This window comes from Stegodyphus dumicola, chromosome 9 (assembly GCF_044657685.1).
Source record: "Stegodyphus dumicola isolate Sdum_Otavi_A_Nest chromosome 9, ASM4465768v1".
Classification (NCBI taxonomy): domain Eukaryota; kingdom Metazoa; phylum Arthropoda; class Arachnida; order Araneae; family Eresidae; genus Stegodyphus; species Stegodyphus dumicola.
Genome location: NC_140776.1, coordinates 49,286,842 through 49,311,841, shown reverse-complemented (window position 1 = coordinate 49,311,841; position 25,000 = coordinate 49,286,842). Strand labels below are relative to the sequence as shown.

General features: G+C 31.5%; 1 protein-coding gene across 1 annotated transcript in view; it reads left to right on the top strand.

The window, feature by feature from the left end:
* E(Pc) (Enhancer of Polycomb) overlaps positions 1-24,357 on the top strand; it is a 108,327-nt gene extending 83,970 nt beyond the window's left edge. The window contains exons 13-15 of the mRNA XM_035357597.2: positions 4,943-5,418; positions 14,141-14,417; positions 18,751-24,357. Of these exons, the coding sequence (XP_035213488.2) occupies positions 4,943-5,418; positions 14,141-14,417; positions 18,751-18,835 (838 nt within the window). The 3' untranslated portion in view covers positions 18,836-24,357. The remainder of the gene's footprint in view (positions 1-4,942; positions 5,419-14,140; positions 14,418-18,750) is intronic.
* The last annotated feature ends 643 nt before the right edge of the window (positions 24,358-25,000 follow it).

The following is a 25,000-nucleotide window of genomic DNA, read 5'->3' as shown; positions in this document are numbered from 1 at the left end:
TGTACATGGAACTCTTAAAAAATTTTCACTCTGTACCTCTGTCAAGGACATAAAATACATGCAAAACGTACTTCTGTCAGCATCCCTTGTGATACCTCACCAGATCATAGTACTTTTTCTTCTATAGTAGTTTATTTTTCTGGTGTGAGAGGAATGGTATCAGGTCCTAGGGTCTTTATGTTCAAATTGCAGTGAGAAGACTGTATTGAAAATGCTGTATTTCACTTCATTAAGATTCTATCATCGTTTGTTCACTTTCTGTAGCAAAGTTTAATGTCCCCTGTTTGGTTTTGGGGGTAAGGTTATTTGTGGATATGTCAAGACTATACATTGCTTAACTTTCAAAATCTTTATTTCTTTATTCTAGTTATTATTTTAAGAATAAGATCTCTCAGAATGCTAAAGTTTAATTAGTACAAAAATAAAGTGTTTATTCGTGTATATTTATATTTATTAAATTGTAAAGTGCAATCCTAATCTGTGTACATCTCAAAAAGACTTACATGAAGAATCAGGCAAAAAATTGTCTGTTCTCAAACAAAAAAGTCTTACCAGTTTTTAAAACTGTTAAGTAATATTATAAAACTCGATTTCGACTAATGAAGACTGATGTTTGTTTCTGTTTCTACTGTTATTTACTGAGATGGGTAAAATACATTCTTAATATTTTGATAACTTAGCATTGAAAATTGGAATTCTTGAACTGAGTTTTATTGTTATATAACAGTTTGCTATAAATGGACATAATTGCCAATCGGTGATAGAAAAGTTCATTATTAATATGATATTATGTTGCTTGATATCATAAGTTAATCATTTAAATACCATTTTACCTTTTCTTATCTTGGATTTCTTAGCTATATTTTACACCATGGTTGTAAATTCTAACAACCTGAGAAATGTCAAAGCAAAATTTATAATTTGTGTCCACTATTGTCTGCATCTAAAATAAAATATAATGGTAAAATAAGAAAATTTTATAGTAATGTGCTGATTGCACACAAGTATTTCTAATCATGTTGTACTTATTTTTAAGAATCTGAGTAGTTTGATGGATTCATTATATGAAGGATTGGAATTGAGAAGAAAAGCACGTGCTAGTTTTTTGGCAGATATGAAAAGCCATTGTTAAGGAAGAAACAAATAGCATTTTTACATATAGTAAACAAGCTTTTATCAATTTGGATAATCAGAATTTGGTTATTGCATTTATTATTCTAGTCACATTTCTACAGACATTTTGCATGTAAGTAATCCAATCTATTTCTGCAATTCATTGTTTATATTTTCTCTTGTGGCTAGGCAACTTATGCTATTTGAACTTGGCTAATGTACTAGTTCCAAAATTGCATAACTCATTTGCTGTGGATTGTTGGGCAAATAAGAAAAATATTATATTCCGTGAAATGTAGTTATTAGTGTGAAATGTTTAAAAGGGGTTCTTTGCAATTAGTATAGAGAAGAACCAGTCAGTAGAAAGGTGATGCATTAAAGCACACAAAACACGAAGAGTCACCATGCACAGTGGAAAACTTAAAGAGGAGAAAGGAAGGTGTATTTCTGGGCATTCTTCTGCAAGTGAAAGTGAGATTTAAGTGCAGTCAGTATAGCTAAAGGAAACATCAGGATGGCTTTACACATGGTAGAATAATTATAAGTTTTGACATCTGTCGCCCAGGAGTTTGGAATTGATAAAAGTGTTGTTTCACAAGCTTTGGAAAACCATCCAAATGGCAGGTTGGTGGTGTTCAAGGGGAACAATGGTGACTAATGACCGATATATTGCCCTGTAGGCAAAAAGAGATCCAACCCACTAACATCAAGGAAAGAGACCATTAGGGTGGTTTTGGCATGCTTGTGTAGGAAAGTATAATGATGAACGGAGCTTCACATTTTTGACAGAAGTTCATTTACCATAGATCGCTACTGTGATGAAGTTGTCATCCACCACATGTGTCTTTTCAAGGATGCCATTGGTACCAACTTTGTTTTTATGGATGATAAAGCATAACAATAGCTGACTCATGCTGTTGAGGATGCCCTGGAAAGTAAACATATCCACATAATGAATTGATCAGCATTCTTTTCTGACTTAAATCCCCTTGAATGTGTGTAAGATACTTTAAGGAGATGCCTTGTAACACAATCTTAATCCCCAGAAAACATCAGACAACTGAAACAGATGCTGCTTGAAGAATGAGAACTTTAACCCCAAGATCCGTTAGATAATCTGATACTGAGTATCGACAGGCGGTGCAAAGCAACCATTATAGTTAGGGGTGTTCCTAGCCCTTATTAAGGTTCTTTGGTTTGTTGTTCTCCCTTTTGGCCCGTCACGTTTTATATGTATAGAATGTTTATGTTCAGAAAAAATATTTAAATAAAAGGTGTGCTATTTTCATCAATGAACTGATTGACAGAATTTATAGATATAATTTTTTAAATTCTATGTTGTGTTACTGTACTAGACAGTTTTCTAGATATTGAACCAATGTATTAAATTTCTGTGTTTATATCTTCATTTTCGGTTGTGATAGTACCATACCCCTGAAATGCCTGTTGTGGCAGCAGCCAGTTTGTCTGATTGCAATTTCCAGGTTGACAGAGCTGGGGTAACGACAATTTATAACCCTTTTTTTTTTTTAAATGGAATTGATGTTTCAGGTAATAAGGGAATGTTCCAATAAATTTATTTTAGATTTTTGCATTGGTAGCCAGTTTCTGAGAAATAACTATAGAAGCTTGTTGGTTGATTATCTAGTGTTTTCTGTAATTTGTAGTATGATATATACAGTCCAAAGTCTTTAATCCGGACTCGTCGGGACTTCGGCGATTCCGGATTATCGATTTTTCCGGATTATAGATCATCAGTTTAAATCGCGTAAGATGGCATGCAGAAATTCTAAAATTAAAAATATGAAACCATAATTTATGAAATAAAAAGAATAATTATGATCTAAAGGGTATCAAAATTTACAAAAAAAAAAAAAAAAAAAAAAAAAAAAAAAAAAAAAAAAAGCTTAATATTTATTTGTTTACTTCATTAAACATTTCTTTCAATGTAAGTTGTTTAAGTTGCTTCGTTTTATGTGATAATACTTTCTCTTTAATTCTATATACAGACATAATTTCTTGTTCAGTTACAAAGTTCCGCTGTTCAAGTCCCGTTAATTGCTGTGCCGAGAATACCGACTAACTTGTCAATCGAAATTTTTTCGTTTTCACTAACCTCTCTGTCACATTCTTCATGTCTTTATCCATTTTTTTGCAGCAATTCCACTTTTTGTTTGTTGGACATGAAACATAGTTTCGTTTTGTAGATCCTTTGGAAGTTCCAGCATCGGAAATTCTATTTGACATAATCGAAAGTTCAAGTTTACTTTTATAAAATTGCTCTTACAGTCTGCAAAAAATAATAAGCGGGATCCAATTCGAAGTTTAAGGAACAACGCAATCATTAACATTAACTGAAATATATAATTAGATAATTTTAGCTTACACCATCCGTTATACATTAAACTCGCAGGCGAAAACGTGTTCTGCACTTGCACACACGCGTATGCGCAGTAGTCAAGGTCTTACGTGCACGCATAAAACGCCTGTGCGCATGCGCAGAAAGTTTTTAGCTTTGAGGTCCGGATTATGGGTGTCCGAATTAACGACTTTTGACTGTATTCACTTTCATAAAATACCATTGTACAACTGAAATCTGAAATGTGTTGAGAAAAAATAAAAAGCAGTTTTGAAAAAATATCATACACTATTATTGTAGGGCTGCCATTTGATTTTTGATATAATAAGAGTTATGAATTATTAACAGATAAATAAAAGGCTGATCGAGTCCCCCTGCTGAAATTCGCCTCTTGGTGGAGAAACCCTGTGATATAAATCGTTGATAACAGTTACCAGTTGATTTCTGGTTTGAAGAATATTGCTTCTATTTTTATGATTGTGTATAAATGCAGTTTCAGTATATTAGCCAGAAATAAAACCTCATTTTAATGTCTGATATCGTAATAACATAAAAATCCATTTAGTGGATGTGTGTTCTCCAAGGTGGAAGGGAAGTTGTATGCATGACAAACATCTTTTATTACACAAAATAATTTCTGTTGAATTTTATGCTTGGATAAATGAATAAAGTTTAATGTTTTACAAGGATTCCTATATTCTACCTTTGGTGAGAACAATCATCATTTCTTCATACTAGTAAAGATAAACTAACAAATTATAGCTAGCTTAGCAAACTGTTCAGTGGATATAATTTGAAAAGTTCCTTTAAAATGGATTTGACTATAAAATTAATTAACTTCTTTAATTTTTACATTTTGTAATGTTGAAATAGACTTCCACCTCCAAGAAAATTTTGATGAAACATTCTTAAATTCGTTTAATCTAACTAGCATATCTGAACATAATTATGTTTTTTTCACATAAAGTTTATATGTACTGCTATAACTGAGGTTATTATGTTGTTATTCTAGGAGCTGTTAAAATGAGGTTTAAAAAAATTAATGCTATGCCTGTGTGTCAGTGAAGGAAAAGTATTGGCTATGTGTATTGAAACATACAATAGGAAGATACTTTGCAATAACGCAAAGACAAGTATTTGCCTTTTTGGTAAATGAATATCAAAGGCATAAATAGGAAAAGATCAAGAAAAACCTGCATTTTAAAGCTGGGCTGAAATTAATTGTTTTGGTATTGTTGCGTATGGGAATCTTATTTCTTATAACAATGCAAGTGCTGGAAATCTAATCTAATCTAACTTTATAAGTCTCTGTTCAGTTTTTGCTCAATTTCTGGTAAGTTAAATTTTGTTTTTGATTCAGAATCTTATAACTTATAGCATACGAGATCTGTTTACATGGTTTATAATTTTAAAAAAATCAAAAAATTCTTTTTATGAACTACTTATTCAATGCAATTTTTTATCATTTAGGAAATTCTTCCGGCCAAGGACAATTACATCAAATAATGATGAACTAAATGACAGGCTAAGTGAAAATTCTGATGACTACAGCAGATGTAAAACAGAGAGTTCAACGAGCAGGCCTCATATTAACGAAACCTCCGCATTAGACTTTGTAAAAAATTATTTAAGCCAAGATGATGAACTATTTGAAATGCAAAGAAAGCAATTAGAAAGGTTAAAACCTGATGATTCACAGTCAGTTATTGTATTTATGACAGATCATTCCTATTCTTCACTTCCCACATCATGCTTCAATATTGCACCAGCTCCTTGTAAAACTCCTGCTCAGTATCATCTTGTGTCTGCTGAACTGTCTGACGATAACTGCTCACAAAATGCCGTGGTTCCAAGTACTACTGCCGCATCATTACAACTTCTCGATACTTCCAGTATTACACCTAGTGTAGAAAGGGTAGCACTAACAAATGGGCCAGTTGCTGACAGTAAGTATGTTTCCTCTACATCTAATAATGTATGATTTGCCTTGTAATATTTTAAGTGTAGTATAGAAATAATCATGCAGAACTGGATTGTAAACAAAGTATTTCATTAGTTTAATTTGACATTCTGCTGTATTAAAATGAAAACATATATTTTCTGATAATTCAAGAAATGTATTGTATATTGTGTTCAAATAACTGTTTTTTCAATTTTAAATACAAGAAAAGTGTATTTATCTTGTTAGAATAATTGTAGTTGGCATAAATGAAATAAATATGAAGGATTCTTTTTGTAAAGTTTCTAATTATGCATATAAACTAAAATGATAAAACATTAGGCAAACTGGTTGATGATGTAGGTAATCATGTTCTTGATTGATGTTATATGGTACTTGATTTGATGTTTACAGCAGTGCTGGAGCCATTGTGACAATGTATCAAATTGCTTCCTTAAATCCATTAATGATCTGCGGATAATGCCTCATCGGTGTTAGTTTTAAATCTAGATTAGAGTCATTTAAGTACTTGACATGCCAAAGCAAAATTGTATTACTTGAGAGTCCTGTGCATTAGCCAACTGGTACAAAACATCCACTCAGGAAAAGATGCCACATTTAAAAGAATGCAGTGAACTCGGTGGTTGTATACTGCTGCAGTCAAGAATTTTGTTCAAGCTAGTTGTCTGTCTTGGACGATGACAGATTCACTACCACCTTGTTGATGAAACAGAATCATAAACCTGATGAAAGTCATCACGTATAAATATGTTCATGTTTAATAAAATAACTATAAGTTTGGTTTGTATGAGTGAGCCATATATTGGCTGTCCTTTGTGGTGACAGTTAATTTTGTATATTGCATAAAGTGTAAAAAATTTTATCTCTATAACATTATATACCTTGGCTGGTGATTGAGCATTGAACTGGGCATATGCTGCATTATGCAGCATTCCCTTTTTTTCACATATTCTCATTTTTCCCTAAACTAGAAATACAAAATCATGCAGACAATCTTCTGGTGCCTGCAATCAAATTTGCATAAATTATGCATTATTATGCTTCAATTTATATGTACATATAATCTTTCTTTAATGTTTTTATAAAGAGATGAGTCTGCCCCCCCCCATCTGTTGTTATTTAAGATTTATGAGCTAGAAAATCTTAAAATAGATATTGTATAAGAAACTGAAATGTTTCTTATTTGAGTAAATTATTCCTGAAAAAGTTTTTGTATTAAAAATTTTATAAATTAAAATTATATTGCTTTATAATTTTTTTTTTTTTCTTAAAAAGCTTGATAATAATGAAGTGTGTAAATAATATGTGTACTTTCTTTTCTAAACATGATATGAAATTTGGCCATTATCAGTTAAATTTGCAGGTGTTTTTTTTGCGGGGGAGGTAAGTATGTTTGAAAAATAATGAAATGAAAATAAGATCGATATAATTACATATCCAGAGTTGTCAACTCTCCCGGTTTCCAAATCTTCTGACACAAAACCGATTTACAACGTATTTCTCTCGGCTTTCTCTTATTCTTAAAATTTCTCACAATTTTTATGTAGCTTTGCTTTACTTCGTTATTTGCACCCAGAAAAGTGATTTTGGGCATCTGGTTTTTCTCTAGATTAAATAGAAAAACAAAAGTAGTTTCATCTTTTACAAATTATGGCATGCTTTCTGCTACGTGAGTGAGACTACATGTCCGTAAACGCTATATTCCAATTCTCCAATGAGCATCGAATGCTGCTGTGTGTCAGCTGGCATATATTAGCTAGTGAACACAAAGCAAGATCCAGGTTGTTATTTCATTCATCTTGTCGCTGGGCAGTTAGAGTGCATGTGCTTTTGAGAAATAGTTTAGTTATGCTTGGGGAAAAGGTAAAATACTCGTGTGCTTTTCAAAAATCGTACACAAATGACTTTACTTCTATTATTTCCTCAAGGAAATGTAATGCATTTGTTATGGGTGCTGTTTGTCATTGCGATTTTTCGATTTCATTCGGTGGAAGGCCAATGTTCTCAAACATCTACATACACAAAAGCACATGGTCAACCTGAGTTCTATTGAAAAAACAATAAATTTCTTCTGTAGAAACAAAGGATGAAAATGTTATTAATGCAGAATGTACTGTTTTCATTTAAGAATTAGTAACTATTTAAAGTTATTAAAAATCTTTTTCATTAAGAAAAATCTGGTTTTTGAGCATTGTAGGTTGTCAAGCATGCATATCAAATACAGTACAAAGTCGGGACTTTGGCGATTCCGGATTTGGGATTTTTCCGGATATTAGATCATCAATTTAAATCTGGTTCTGGTAAGATGGTATGCAGACATTATACAATTAAAAATATGAAATAACGAGCAATTACGATCTAAAGGGTATCAGAATTTACAAAAAAAAGCTTCGTATTTATTTGTTTACTTTATTAAATATTTCTTTCAATGTAAGTTGTTTAAGTTGCTTCGTTTTTTGTGCTAATACTTTCTCTTTAATTCTATAAACAGATATAATATCTTGTTCAGCTACGAAGTTCCACATTTCAAGTCCACTAATTTATGTGCCGAGAATACTGACTAACTTGTCAATCGAAATTCTTTTGTTTTCAGTAACCTCTTTGTCACTTTCTTCAGTATCAGTAGCCGTATTTTCTGAATCTAGAACCATACTATAGATTTCACAGTTCGTTAATTGATTGATGATTGGGGCATTGTTATCGCAATGAAAAACGTCTGTTATATTATCTTCATTTATTACCGCTTCACCACAATTCTTTACAAAATCCATTAACTGGAAAATTTCACCTTTAGTTTGCGATATCCGAAAACCTTCAAATCCGTGGCTATCATCTTAATCGTCCTCACCATAATATATGGTAGCTGGTCATAAATTATGCCAAGCATTTTCTAACGTATCTGGAGACACATCCTTCCACGATCTTGGCGATGAGTATTAGGTTTTTTTTTAATTAATTAGCCTTAAATCAGATTTAATAATTTTGTTCACAGTTCCTACAGAGATATGTAAAGATTTTGCAATAACTGTTTGGGGGGCGGCTGGATTTTCCTTTAAAGCATGAGATGCGACTAGAGATCTCATGCTTAGTAAGAGCTGTATGTAGCTATGCATTCCCCCCAGTCAGATACAAACTTTGACATTTCTTACCTTTTATATTAATTATGTCACTTATTTAAAGTCTAGAAATATTAAAACCGTGCTTTTCACATCTTTTTTTAATAATTGAATAAGAGTATTTCTCTTCGAACAGTCCAGAAAGATAGCCTTTGGTCCATTTTTCGGCAACATTTTAAAGAAAAGAATGTTTTTAATCCTGCAGACGATAATTAAACCTTATTCCAATTTGATGCCAATCACATTTATGTTTTGAAATTAATATTTAAATTGAGTAAATTGATTCATTTGTATTGCATGTTTTGATAATTATTGTATACTTTAATTTTCTTTTCAAGCATTAAAGCATTATGTAGTTTTAAAATATTTACTGTGGAATATTTTTATATATTTTTCATATCTAATTTTAATATATGTTTAAACTCTTAATGATATGGTTCTTGATAGGGGTTTTTTACAATTGTTATTGTTGTTAATTCTGCTGTATGACATGAATTTAAATGTGTATGTGTATGAAATAATTTAAGCTATATAGTAAAAAAATGATTATTTATTATGTATGGGGTAAATAAAAAATAATATTTAGAAGTTGTTAATTAGATTTTTTTTTTAAAAATAGGTATAGTCAAATTATGGTTCGACTGAAAATTTTTATATGATACAGTACTCTGTAAATTCTGTTTAACAAAAAGAATGTGTTACAGTTGTGCTTTTGAATGTCTTACAAATGTTTGCTTTTGAACATTTGTAAATGTGTGCTTTTGAATGTCCCCCCCCTTACAAATTGATTGTTCGTGGATTTTGTGTGCATGGGCTGTGATTCTGGTGCTCACTTATTATGGGCTCTGTGGTGAAGAAAGGAAAAAAAAAAAAAAAAAAAAAACCGAAGTTGTCTAGTACCTTGATGATTCCAAAAATCATTGCAGTAGGGAAGACTAACTAGATACTGATGAAAATGATGAGCACAATTTGCAAATTGTAGTAGATGACACAGATACTTCCATCAGTTTGAGGCCTAGGGAGTAGTAGTGGGCAAAAATTACATCAGGCAAGATTTGAGATACGGGTGAAGTAGAAATGAAGATATCGTATCTTATTAGACATTGTAAGGTTGCCATTACAGTAGAAGTCCACAAATTCGCAATGCTTGGGACCAGAGGTTGTGCAGAATTTGCGGATTTCAAAACAGGAAAGATAAATCATAACTTTCAGACTAAAAGAACAAAATAAATAAGGCATATTAGATGCATTTAATTAAATTATTATAAATACATTATTATATAAATTTAATAAATACAATAATATAATCCCATTCATATAAAGCAAATTAAAATTTTAAATTCTGCAATAGTTTAATGAAACATTATTATATTATTCATTTATATTAGTGATTACAGGGATATTTAAAAGCATTAAAGAAATATACAATAAAGATAAATAAAAATAAGGCATATTAATAATGCATAAAATATTTTTTTTTTTTTTTTCTTCTTCCCTCCCCCTACATGTTTCAAACATTTTTCGGCTAATCTTTGGAATATGTTAACAGGTAGTTTGGCAACATTTTGGTAAGGTGATAAAGGTTACTAGCTAGGACTTAGGCAGTGTACATGGATAAAGTCAAGAGTGTGCGCAATGCCATTTTTGTGCAATTCTGGGATGTTTTTTTAAGTGAAAATAGGTCGACGTGTACATGGATGATACCGTGTATGTGCAAGTCTTAAAAATGCGGCAAGCAGTGGGTGATTCTGCACTTTCTCCCAATTTCGCACCTAATCTTCGTCATGATTAAGCACTTTTGTTCCATAAAAGTTCTAGTAATTCGGCTAGCAGATTGTTGGAAAAAAATGTTGAGTTTAAAAAAAAAAAAAAAAGAAGAAGAAGAAAGAAAGAAAGAAAGGCCTTTACTTAGTGAAAACAAAATGGCGTCCACCAAAAAAAAAAAAAAAAAAAAAAAAAAAAAACCAGCAGGTTGCTTTTTGCTGTGGCGAGTTCTTCAAAATAGAGCTAATGATTTTATCATCAGCCATCTGATATGCCAGTGTTGCCTCATCTGAACACATCATCCATTCAATGATATCTTCTTGCAAAGCCTCATTTATTCTTTCCTTCGAAAATAAAAGCAATGACCCTAAAACCAGAAAATTCACTGTCATCACTCTCAGTTTCAATAAACAAAAGATGGCCATACATTATACCAGGCATTTACTTGATGTTGTTTGGAAAACAGTTTCATGATTCATCTAACAAATGCAGTCCTTGATGGTGAATTTTTTTAATAATCACAGATATATATAATAATAATATAATAATGATAGAGGAGTAGTACCTCCCTCTATCATTTGCAAAATTTCCACTTTTTGCATTACCGGCAATGCAATGTGTTTACATTTTTCAACATTGCAAGCAGTGAAATCATGAACGTGTTTCTGAAGAGTCATTGTATTAAAAATCACTGAAATTCAAAATGTTTTTAATTTATCCACAAAATATTTAGATAAAAAAGCATTAAACAATCTCATGAAATAACAGAACTCAGAAAATATAACAACATGAATCGTGAACTTGAAAGAAAAGTTGAGTGAATTGTCTGCTTTTTTACCTCAATGCAGATTGGAGGGGAAAAAACTTTACCATGATATCAGTAATTTAGTATTTCCATTACGACTCATTATTATTCAGTAAATATTTTTTCTTCTGTATTTTGTTCTCCATGTTGCAGCTTCCAAAACCTATAAATTGAATGTTTATATTTTGAGAGGCAACGCGGATTTCAGGTCGGCGGATTTTCACTATTTGACTGTCATTGGAACTTAAATTTTCTTGTAAATACATAATTGTGGTAGTTATCCATGAATACTTTTACTTGTTAAGTCCTTATTATAACCACATCGTTCGAAAATTAAAGTGCATAATTTTCCTTTTTAGATTTTCATAATAGGGAGTCTACTGTATGTAACAGTGATAAATATAATTTGTAAATAAGAATTTTGGTTATATCTGTATAAATTTGAAATTGCAGTTACAAGGTAACCAAATAAATTATTCCTCTTCCTGATATCCATTTGATAAAGCACTTAGAAAAAGAAAACTAAGTGGCTCACATACCAGAACAGCGATGGATAGTAGTGTAAATGTTGACCTTATAGGCATGTTCCACACATCGCAGCTCATTCAGCATTGGACAGAAATGGAGCTGTCAAAGCAGCTTATTCCCAGTGATTTGCTGTTTTAAGGTAGTGGGCCTATATGCTATCAGAAACCATATCAGACAAGTCAGGCATTTCAAGAGAATGCTGTAAATGAATGCAAATCCAGGCATTGACTCTAGAATTTGTAAGAATTATGTTAATTTTATTAACAGTTAAATTTTAAGTTTCTTTCCTGTCAAATTCTTAACTTCAACTTACTACTTCCAGCCAGAACATAGTTTTAGAATCACGTCTGAATACATAATGAGGAACAGTGGTATTTAACCGCGAAGTTCTTTGGTCTTAGCGAGAGAGAATCAGAGTTTCTGATTTACATGCATCTGCCTTTTGGCCACTCTCTCACTCTCAAAGCTGTTATTACGCTCGGCCGTACTCAGGCCCTTGATATCTTCGCAGTAATCTGGTGTTTAAGGGGCAGACTGCATTAGAAACTTGATAGCTTCGGCTATATTTCTTTAGTTAATCTTAGTTTTAGTTTAATTCTTAGTCTCTTAAGTTCAAGCCCAAGTGTCAACTTTATTGTACTCTCGAAGATGGAGTTTTGTTAAATGTTATTGGAATAATAAAGGGTTAGCTACCCTTCCATCTTACTGTTTCTTGCCACACAAACTTCAGCGATTATTCGTTAACTAGTTCTTGAGATTCGTCACTTTCTACAGTAATTGAATTTTACACAGTGAAAATCTTACAAAGTTAAGGTTGAGATTTGAGCCTTTGTGATGAACCTTGGAAACCAAATGTGTTGGATAACAATGTCATGAAAGCAGAACACTTGTCAAACATGTGTTGAACTTAGTGGAGTAAAATTGAGGTTTCCGAGGAAGCTGTCAGACTTACCTGCATTGCTTAGGAAAGGGTGCAAACTGAGCAGGTGGGTATCCCACACATTGTTGGCAGCCAACTAAAAACATGTGATGGTCTGTTTATTGTTGCTGTGTTGGCATCACAGCTCGTCCATACTTCGTTGAGTGCTCTGAAATGACAAAAATTGGGTCCAGTATGAAACTTCCAAGAATACCCAACATTGTTGGTTAATTACATGGCCCTGTAGCCTCCCAACCAGTATAGTGGTTACCGCTGCTGACTGCCAGATTCAAATCCTGGAGAAGTCATGGATGTTTGTAAATGTATAATGTCGGTGCAGCATGACAGCATTCTAAATATGCGGCAAACCAAAAATCCTCTCTTGTGATTTGGTGGAAGGGGAAAGGGGTGGGAAACCCTTGGACACCCCACCCTCGGTTGCTGTCTATCAAAATTGGGGGAAACTTAGCTAAATCGCACTGTCACCTGTGAGGGGCTCAAGGCTGTTGCCAACGACAGGTGTATCTTACGTGCTCCTTGCACAAGGAATTTCGTGGGCTTGGGCAGGTGTTACTGTCAGACAAGTGAGCATAAGAAACCACAACATGACCCTGTGTCTTACACTTAAGATCACCAACACAAGATATTGCTTTGAGTCTGGTGGACTAGTTCCCAAGAGGGTCACTGCAAGCTACTACTACCAGGGCATACCATCATTGTGGGCCTGTACTCGCAGCCCTTATAATAAATTCACTATGAGTTGCAATAGAAAGGGCCAGCATTGGTTAATCACAAAAATCTGTTATACTTCTTCGACAGTGTGAGACCACACATGGTGAGGATGACCAGGGAGGAAAATGGTCTCTTCGTCAACCTTGCCTAGTACCCGCAAACCTGTTCTATTCTGTGGACAACCTCTTTTGGAGGGGAAATTCTTCAGTAATGAAGCAGACCTTTGGCACACACTAAGGAACTTGCTTGTGTCTGATATCTCGTAATTTTATCTTCAGAGTATTATGTGGTTTGGCAAAGTGACCACTAAGTACGATGCAGTTTATGTCTATTGTTGCTGATGATCATAAGTTTTTTTTTTTTTTTTTTTTTTTTTTTTTTGTGGGGGGGTAGCCTTGTATTCCCCCTCTCCAAACGAAATTTAAGATGTTCTGACATCGAATTTTGCAATCAAAATTAAATATGATTTTGCAATGAAATTTAATATATGTTATTTTTTTATGTATCTTAAATGTTTTCTCTTTTAATTTTTCTGCCTTAGGATGTAATTTGAAGTGGTGCAATTTTTCATACATGAAGGAGAGCTATTTTAGGAGTTTGACTTGTATGAAACTAAGCATTTCAAATATTTATATAATAATATCTAATGTGATCCATCGCAGTAAAGAATTTATGAATTAAAAGACATATCATAGACTCTTTAATTCTTGTTTGAATTTTTGAGTCATTTTCAGGTAACTGTTATAAAGAGCTATACTTAGATTTTGTAGTTATATTTTCATTATAATGTGAAATTCAACTTTGAATAAAATGTTTTCTAAATCATTTATTTTTCCTTCCCTAGAAGCAGAAATGTTTGCTAATGACAGCAGTGCTTTGGAAAGGCATAAAGACTTTTTAAGCACTAGTTTAGAGTCTCTTGTGAATTTTCCTCAAAACTCTGTAATCCAAAGTGTGAACTCCTGTTTACCAGCAGTGCCGTCCATAGATATTGGAAGTGGAGCTGCTAGCCATTCTAGTGACAGTATCCGTGTGATAAATTCAAAAACTTTTAGTACGCCCGCTCCACAAACTACAATGAGGTTCACAAGTTTAGAACAAAATGGAAATGAAACAACTAGGTAAGTTGGAAGCATCTTTTGAAAATTCTTAAATCTCTGTTAACTAAACACAAAAAATAGCAAAACTGAAAAAATTTACCACCTTTGCTGTAGAGCCACTTCTTTGAAAAGGTCAAGTTCATCTACCAAATGAATTTTATTTCAGTTTCTAAATGTGATCATTTTTATGTCCCTTCTGCAGCTGTTATATATGCTTTCAAACTACAGTAATGCCTCTGGATATGTTGAAAATATGTTCTAATACCTAGCACTGATATTGGGCAAATCTTTGCCTGTTTTTGATTTTAAAAAAAAAGGGGGAGGGATAAGGGAAACATAAGGTAGCTACGATTGAACTTTTCCCATCATTCCCCTTGCCTTCTTTTCTGTTTTAAAATCAATAAAGTCTTGCAGTGTCATTTTCATATCTGACATATTTGTTTGAAATATGGTAATAAAGGTGGTTGTCCATAAGTGTAAAATTAGAATAATATGCCATGCAAAATGATACTTCCTAACTTCCTAATCAAAATCCAATACAACAGAGTTCTTAATCATAGTCCCTTCAAGCAGGACTCATGTTGTGCAATATTGTGTTATCTCCATGCCTTGCGAGTTTATGAAGACTGCTTCTTTCTGGCAGTGTGTAGAAATAGGTGGCCTTCAGGCCAAAAGCTGATTGTGCTTCAGGGCTAACTATTAGTGTAGCATTTCACAAACTTTTTTTTAAATGGGAACCACTTTTATAAATCAATTTACTTTGAATAAAATACTCTTAGCAAATTACTCTTAGAAATTTTTTTAACATATGTTACAACCGGTATGCTTGTATTTATTAAATTCAATCATTAAAGTTCACTTGGGTTGACATTGATGTTAAGTATTAGATTAATAAAAGAAAATGTACATTTGTTTTTTATAAGTTAAGGCTACTGGAGTTTGAATAATCTTTTATCTAATAACTAAAAATTAAATAAATGGTGGTACTTGTATTAATGAGATGGATGAGCTTGCTGATTCTTGCATAGCTGTTTACTACTGAATATGTACAGATACTTTGAGAATAACTTAATAATTTAGAAAATATCAAACTATTATATTTATTAAGTATTATTATATACCAAAAAAAAAAAAAACCCAAAGCAAAAAAAGAAACACAGCAGAGAGAAAAATATTTTGAGGGAAAACAAAAACGTATCTCTACCAACTCTCCTGATTTTCCATCACATATCCCAGTATTTGTTGTTTGGGAAAATGTGTCCTCACACCTCTAGTGATTTTCAACATACTTTTTTTTCATTAAATTTGTTTAATCTGAATTGTCTTAATATACCGTAGATATTTCTAGAATTTTTCCTGCAGGAACACAGATTGCAGAGTTCTCTCATTTGCCACTAAAAACTCGCACACAATAAGGAGTCGAATTTGAGGAGACACTTCACTACAAAATATACCCAGTTTGCTGTAAATATCCAACTGGTGAACGAAAAAAGCGCAGAAATCAGGAAAAAAAATCAAATTTGCCATTATCTGCAAAAGCAGTACAAGATAGAACTGCTTAAGATGTTTTCAAATGTAACACATATGCAAGTGGAAGATGTTCAGCCGGCTTCTGGCTTTTCACTTGCTATAGATGAATGAGTCTTGTGACATAAAAGACACGACACAAGTTACCCTTTTCGTAAGGTATATGTCCTCCCAAGGTCCAAACGACCTTGGGACAAATTCTCGTGGAAAAGATATAGTAAATGCTTGTGCAAAAATGCCTGGAAGACAATGAAATTGATATAAATAAAATCGTTTCGATAGTAACTGATAGAGCCAGAAGTATGACAGGAATACATAGAGGGGTAACATCTTCAGAAAAAAGTAAACCATGAAATTCTAACGTTTCACTGTGTAATTCACCAAGAAGCGCTTTGTGCCCACACATTTCCGGCAGAAATAGTTGAGATCATGAACTTGGTAATTAAGATTATTAACAGCATTTTGCAAAAGCACTCTACCATCACCAGTTCAAAGATTTCCTTGACAGATAACCAGTTTTCTGACCAACTTCAGCACAATAAAATGTGATGGCATTCCAGAGGTAACTTATTGCAAAGTTTTACTTTGTGCTTAAGTGAAATGAAAACATTCCTCAATGAAAAAAGCGTTGACCATCCCGAATTGGAAAAAGACAAACGGCTGCAGAACTTCTACTTCATGGTATATAACCACAATGAAACTAAATCTAAAACTGCAAAAAAGGGCAACCCAGCCTACGCCTTGCTTGAAGAAGTAGTTTGTTTCGAAAAGAAATTACTTATTTTTGTTTAAGACATGGATAGCGGTAAATTAATTCATCTAAAAAATCTGAAGTATATCGCAATGAGACCAATGCGACTATCGACACGCATTACTTCAACATAGCTTTAAATAACATGAAGGATGGATTCGCTGAGAGATTCCAGCAATTCAAAACAAACAAAACTACTCTTGCATTCATAGTAAATCCTCTCAATGCAAATACAAATGATATCAACATTGATATGAGACATTTGGAATTGATGCTGCTATATTTGTGCTTCAAATGCAACTGCTATATTTGAAAACCAAAGACTTTTGGAGTTGCAAGTTCACAGAACTCAAGAGCAAGTTGGAAGAGTTGAAGGTCCAGAAATGCATGCACATCAAGCAGCACAAGAAGACAGCTCTAAACGAAATTCCGCGAGTTGAGGCCCTAATATTCGGGGCATGGAATAGTCTTCCAGAATGGTACAGTGAGGTGAAGAAGTTGGCATATGGAGTGCTGACGATCTTCGGGTCGACATATTCGTATGAGCAAGTGTTCTCTTGCATGAATATAATAAAATGTAACTTTTGAAATAAACTAACAAATAAAAATTTAGAGTTGTGCTTGAAACTTAAAACAAGTTATAAGCCAGATTTACTCAATCATTCAAAAGGCATGCAAAGCCAATGGTCCAATTGATGTAACTATATAAATATTTGTGTTTATATATATATATATTATTCCGTATTTAAAGCCATTAATTTGAGGTCAAAAATCAAATATATATAAGCAAAACTATAATATTGAAACAAAACTTTTTAGTGGCTCTTGCTGGGAAATTTTGTAAATCATAACTTTTGGCTCTTCCGTTTCAATAGGTTGCCAACCCCTGTCCTAGGCCTATCGTCCGGCTCCAAAACTTGAACAATTTGAACTTTGTATGCATGCAGTCTTAAGTTTTTCTTAATAAACTTGTACACCGAAATTGGCATATCCAATTCTCTTGCCTCTAATCTCGCAGATCTTTGAGGATTGCGTAAAAATTTCTCTCTCTGACATGCTCAACATCAAAATCACATGTGCAGGGACATCCGGAACGTTTCTTATCTGTGATACTTCCAGTTTCTAGAAAATTCTTTTTCCACCGCAAGATGCTGCTTTTGGATGGAGGACTTTTTTGGTAAATTCTTGTGCAATTTCTCTGTGTTTGCATTATAGATTTTGTTTCTATGAACCACCATAAAATCTGTGCTTTCTCTTGTGGTGTATGCATTCTCTTTTAATATCCAGTCGAATAAAACATCACATACAGAAATACTAGAACAAACACTTGTACATAAGTAAACATAACATTGCAATAGTTGCCAAAAACAAAAGAGAGAAAAATGCAATTAATAAGAAGACGATATTTAGAAAATTTCAGATATTTAGACTGGAAAATGAAATTATCTGAAATTAACCACATGCGCAGACAATATTAACAAAAGTAAAGATATTCAAACCTGAAAGGGAAAATATATAAGTTATTCCATCAATAAATGCCATAAGTTTGTTTGTATCTTCATTATTTTATGAGTTATTAAACATCAAAATGGATCCGGGACTTTATAAACACCCTGTATTACAACACATCTGTAAAGCATAAAATTTAAGAGTTTATATGATATTTTAATGTGCTCTAAAAATTTTCTGAAAATCATGCCACTAAAAAATTACTACTCTAAGCATAAATTAAGAGGTACTTTAAGATTGTGAACATGTGGAAAATTTAAGTTAAAATAATTTTACTAAATCTTCAGCTGTTGAAAATGAACATTTGATTGAGAGAGAAGATATTTTTTGGTGTATGTATGGTATATTAACTGCCATTTCATTTATAGCTATGAAATTTATGTTTATCATACCCGTGGAGAAAATTTTAAAAAGTAATGAATGCATGTTAAAGTTTTATATTTCAGCTAACTGACTGAAAAGTGAGTGGCAATTGATAATGCATAATATTCAGAAATATGTTTTACAGTAGTTTCTTTTTGCTGGCTTAAAACTGAAATAACAAGATTTTTTTTCTTTCTCTCTTAGGTTAAAACAAGAATTATTCCTAAATAAGGTTAAAGTTGTGGAAAAAGTTACAAGTGAAAGTAGTGTGTCAATGGATGTAACGTGACACTTCATTTAAGTTTAAAGTGAGAATAATTAATTACTCTTGTGAGGTGAGACTTTCTATGTACATTTTTTTTTTTTTTTTTCCAAGCATCCAAGCAGCTGCTTGCAGTTCTGCATCATTGGTCACCTCCCTTCACATATGATGCTTCACAATGTTTTCAGGATATGTTTAGCATGTGGCTCAGGATCAATATAAATCTTACATTTTCCCACATAAGGCTGATGTAAAATTTCTTGTCCATCATATGTACTTCTAGGAACATGTTTGTTTAGCTATACAGATCTGTGGAATGTTTATATGTAAATATAGATGAAAATGTTTGCTATCTTATTTTAAATTCACATCATCTCTTGATGAGTGATGTTTTTGTGATACTTGTCAGACTATGAAGGAAGTTTATGTTTTTTCAATTAAATTAATAAATGTACAGTGTGAAATAATGTGCTTACTGCTCATGTGGCAGCATGTTGTCCTCCTTGTTGTATTAAAACCCAAAATTTTCTTAATATACAGAATTTTCTTTCTCTTTAATTTACAGTTTTGAAAGGATGACTGTTTAGCAACTTAACATGTCGGTATTTATTTTTTTCATGGTTTGATGTTTGGATGTATCACGTGCAAGTACTGAAATAACGGGTTTTGTGCCGGTGTTCATTTTCCTTCCATTCACTCATTAGATATTCATCTCTCATATCAGCTAAATTACCAAAGTTGCTTTCATAATGCCACTAAGTTGTTAGTTTTTTATTGTGCATTAACTAAACACTGTAGAAAATAATTCTCGTTTTATTATATTAATTATATCTGTTTTTATATGAACTTCATAATGTTTAAAATATAAGTTGCATTTTGTTGCGGAGATTAATTAGAATGACAATCAATAGAGTTAAAATTTAAGGTCATTGAATTAATTATGTAAATTTGTCTTTTTATTTTGACATCTGTCCAAGTAAATGTTGTGATGAGCTCCACTATTTGTTTAAAATAAAAACTATTTAAACAATATATGTTAGATACATTGTATAAATTCAGCACCCGTGCTTTCTTGTATTTGATTTTTGGCTCTTAAAAATTGAAATTTCATTTCTTTTTGTAATTTTTTAAATAGCTACATAATTTATATTCATCATAGTTTTTAACTTATAATAATGAACTCCTTTTTTATATATATATTTCTTTACTAGCTAAAAATTATTTTACAAGAAATTACAACTATCCTGTTTTTTCATCGCATCTCCCAGTTTTGAATTTTTAGCCTCAACTAAGGAAAATGTTTCTCCACAATAAATTCCATTCCATCCCCCTAGTGATTTCAGCTTAATTTTTCTCATTAAATGTACTTTTATCTGAATGTTTTATATCTACTGTAGACATGCATAAAACTTAATATGGAATTCAACTGATGTTTAATTAATATTTATATTTAATTTTTTACTTTGGTACATTACTAAGCTCATTTCATAAGACAGTATGTATGTTAGTTATTAACATTCCTTAAAAGTATTTTCTGAAATTGCTACACAGTGCGAAACCTGCCAAAAATCCTCAGTTGTCATGCTGGAACCTGATTATTTTTCATGTTTTAAGGTTGGCAGCTATGTTATTCTCCTCCGAAAGAAAACTAGCCTTTTAATGCTTCTTCACCCATAAGAAAATAGTAAAGTTTTTTTGCATGGGTGATTTTAAAAGTTGCATTTGAGCATAAGAAAGTCTGTTTACCACTGTCAGAATGTCATTTATTTTTTAGCACCAAGTGAATAAATTTTTCTCTCATAACGAGGAATAATTTCAAAACTCCTTTAGTAAACTTTTACAGAATTTTTTTAAATACTGGTTTGTCATATAATTGTAAATTTTGCTAGTGTTATGTTTTTCTCAGTTAATATTTCTTTTATAAATGCTTTAGTTTTATTTATGAAGTTTTTGGTTGGTTCCAAATGTAAAAGTTAAAAACCTAGCTGCTGCTGTTTTCTGTTTGCAACTTTATGGTTTTTCTTCATTTGGATCAGCTAGAAAAAAATAAATAAAAGAAAATCTTTTGTTTCCCTCTCCAATGTATGTGTAGAATAATGCATGAAAATGGATAGTATCATACCTGCTTTTCCAGCTTCAAATTTACTTCCAAATTTTAACTCAAAGAATAAATGAAAGTTTGTATCATAATAAACTGTATAATCTTGATCTTTTTCCATAAAATTTAAAGCCTAAAATTTTGCACATATTGATTGTAGTTTTTTTAATTTCATGGCTGTTTTTAATATGATATTAATAATAAAATTATATTTTTAATATTGCTTTGTTAGTTACAAATTTAATAAATACTGTTTATTGCCACTTTGCCTATTGCAAATAATGTATTTATATTTTTTCCCTCTATGTATAGATGTATGTTTGTTATGTTGCCCGTCAGTTGTAAAAAATTATCCAGTTTTTAATTTTGTAAATATAATATATGCCATAATTGATTTGCAATCCCTACTGAGCTCATCACTTTAACTAAAATACCTTTGTTTATTACTGTATTTAAAAAACTCTAAAATATAAATTATGAAACATTCATATATGGTATAAGAAGTAGGTATTTCATGTAATATCCCATCAGTTTTCATATGATATCACATTTTCAAGTCAAGTCATAATCATTTACCTCATAAGTGATTTCTGTATATCCTCTCACTCAGATCAATTTCTCCATTGACATTTAGTGATGTAATCTTACATTTAGTAAGTGGTTCTTAAATTGTGTGCAACATTCATTGAGTTGTAGAGTGCAAGGTTTGCTTGCTTGAAATTAGTGTGTTATCTTCAACAGTGCAGCTCACATATTGTAAATTTTGTATTTTTGTATGTTATGTAAATATTGGAGAGATGTGTTTTTGATATTCATAGCACTTCTGTAATTAAAATCCTTGTTAATATCCTGTAAATACTAGTTATGCATTTCTTTTCATAGTTTTTTTTTTTTTTTAAATAAAAATTAGCGTTGGTGATATGTGATCGTGAAACAGCCCTAATGTACCATTTACACATCTGATAAATTTGTGATACTTAACATTTTAACATTTTCCTCATGGTGTAAAACTTTTTAGACATTAGGAAGCATCAACTAAAAGTTGTTACATCGACATTTATCATAATCATCATCACCATCAATTTGTGTTTTGCTAAATCCATAAGGTGCTATATGTTCCATTTGACATACTACAATGTAGATGAAACTTCTGCTTATTCTTCATAGTGTATTTTTAGCTTTCTAAAAATATTCACATTGCCTATAGTGGTCTGTGTTTATTTATGATATGCATACCTGTTTTGTTTGTTGTACCAAAATTTGTGTGTATGTACTGATTTTACAGGTTTTCTAAATTATATTTAACTTTTTTAGATTAGCAGTTATTTTTGTGACTTAATTTAAAAACTAATGTAAAGTTTTAACTTTGTTTTGCCAGTGATATATAGATATATGAAAATGTTTCCATTCTATAACCTAATAACTTCCAAATTAAATCTTAAGCTTTTACTTGATTGCAGCATTAAAAAAAATGTATGTAATGCTGAATGTGTTTAATTTTGAAAACATTACATTAAAAAAATGCTGTTCAGCTTTTAAAATAAAAGGGCTGTAATCTTAAGCACTTACCTCTTCATTTGCATGTTCTGAACATTTTGTTACCTAACTGGGACCATACATGATTCAGAAAATCCGGAACTTTATGAGGCAGCCCCAAACATTTATCATAAATGTGGAATTTTTTTCATTAGGCTGTTGGAATAATTTTTGAACATGTCAGATTCTAAAGGAGGAAAATGCTTTAGGTGTAGCTCATGTAGTTTTTATTTCATTTTCTGTTTGTGTAGTTTTTTTTTTTTTTTTTTTTTTTTTCCCTTATAAATAAGATAAGATAAATGGTTAGTCAGAAAACTATACATTTAAATGATGGAGTGAAATAGAGAGCTTATAAGTTTTTCAAATTGTTAGTTGTAATTTGTGAATGATGTGAAATTCTTCCCAGGCACAACCCTTTGTCAAGATAATGTTTCGTCAAGGGGAAAAAAAACTGGGACCATTTTTCAAAGAAAATTCTTGTACAACTTGAATAAAATTATGGCATAATATTTCTAATTTAGTTCACTAAAACGTTTCATTGTTTTGTATAGATTTCATTTTCTTCATGTTGTCTTTCTCATTTCTATTCTTCCCTTCTGTATTGCCAATTTATGTGAATTCTAACCAAAATAGATAATGTGTTAGACTTCACCATAAATTTGGTGTTTTGTTCGTTCATGTCTTAATATGCATCAGATTGATGTAATTTAAAAAAACAGAAAAGGTGAGCTTAAAAACACAATTACTTTGTGTGACACATTAAAATGCCTAGCTTTTAGCTGTTGTCGTAGTGTGATCTCATAAACATTTGAAGATAAAGAGTTTAGGGCTAGATTTCTTGACATAATCTATTTCTTGCTAATTCATATAGTAATAGGGAGTGCATTACAAATTTCAACACGACGTAAAGCAATCATCTGACCAAAGCTGTTTCAGGTTGATTGCTAAATTTAATATTTAAGTGAATGTGAAATTTTATTGATTTAGCTAAGTGAATAAGTATTTTTGCTTTTGAAATATATTTCTAGAAATACTTAAAACAGTAATGTATAATTTGCATTAGTAATGTAGACTGAGTTTGTAATGATTTCCAGAAGCTTTTTCAATATATTTAGGTAATAAATTCACCTTCTGTAATATAAATATCTTAAATGGTCTTAATTTTTATTGTTAAAATAAATATTCTAAATAGACTATTGAGACCACGAAAGTCCTTTAAAAAAAATTTTTCAGACTTTCTTAAACTCAAGTACTGAGTTCAGATAGTTTGTTGTCCTTAAACTCTTCTTCCAGTGTTATCAGTGTACAAGACTGTAAGAAAACTTGAACTGTATTGTGTTATGAAGTCGTAATTTAATATTGAACTTCACTGTGGAGTGAATTATGAGAGAAAACATGGCCATAAATTTGCTCATAAGCTTCTCTCTCATATCTACATGTGCTTGATAATGCATACAGTGTTTATATTAGTTAAAATTTTCCTGCATTCAGATTGTACAAAATCCTTGTGTATTATAATGATCTGATATAACTTTTTTAAAATGCTTTCCCGATAGTTTTTAAACTTTTTATAAAGCTTGTGAGATTTGTTTATATGATGTACAGAAGAAAAAGTATAGCTAAATAACATTGCTCTGTGTCACTTCATTGTCGAATTATCTTATTATCCAATGTGAATTATTCCCATTCATAATGCATAAGTTACATTGTGAAGCATCAGATTATTACCGATTTCGTGAAGGAATGAAGACTGAAATCCTGTGTTAACCTCGCTGAATGATGTTGTATGAGCGACTTTGCACTTAGCGAGGTTGTGTATAATATGTTTTGTATTTACTTCAAAAAATGCGCTGACTGTATCATTGTAAATAGCACTATAGTTCGCATGCAATTAAAACCATCAGTTTGATCGAAATTAATTTTGTCTTGTTTTTATTTTGTTGCTGTATAATGATTGATTTTTTATTTTTTAGTCTTTCTTAATAATTACTTGATTTTTTATTTTTTAGTCTTTCTTAATAATTACAATCATTCAATTTAATTATAAGTCATTTGTAATATCTGAGCAGACATTTTTTTAGGTAATAGTGGTTACAAATGTGAATTAGAAGCTAATGATTTTTTGTCTATAACATACTCAAGTTTTCTTAAATATGTAGTTTAAAAATAGTCATTTTATAATGTATTGAAACATTCCATGCATTCATGCCCCTTCTTGTGTTAAATTAATACTATAGTGGCATCAGTGTCTTCACTTTCGAAAGAAGTTGTAGTAAAAAGCGATTTGGGGATTCTTGCATAATATTGAATTGAATTGTGATAGAAACCTGGAGCTGCATGTTAGGAATGCATTTATAAATCTTTTTTAATAGAATTTTTAATGAAACACTATGGGGTTAGTGAAAAATGTTGAAGCATAATCAATCATAAAAAAATAAGAGAACCAAGACCTCTTTCTCTGCAAACTTTAATTTTAAAATTCTGTAAAGTTTACAGTTAGTAGCCAAAAGTATTTGAAAGTGGTGTGGCTTTTTGGATCTGCTCATAAACGCATTATT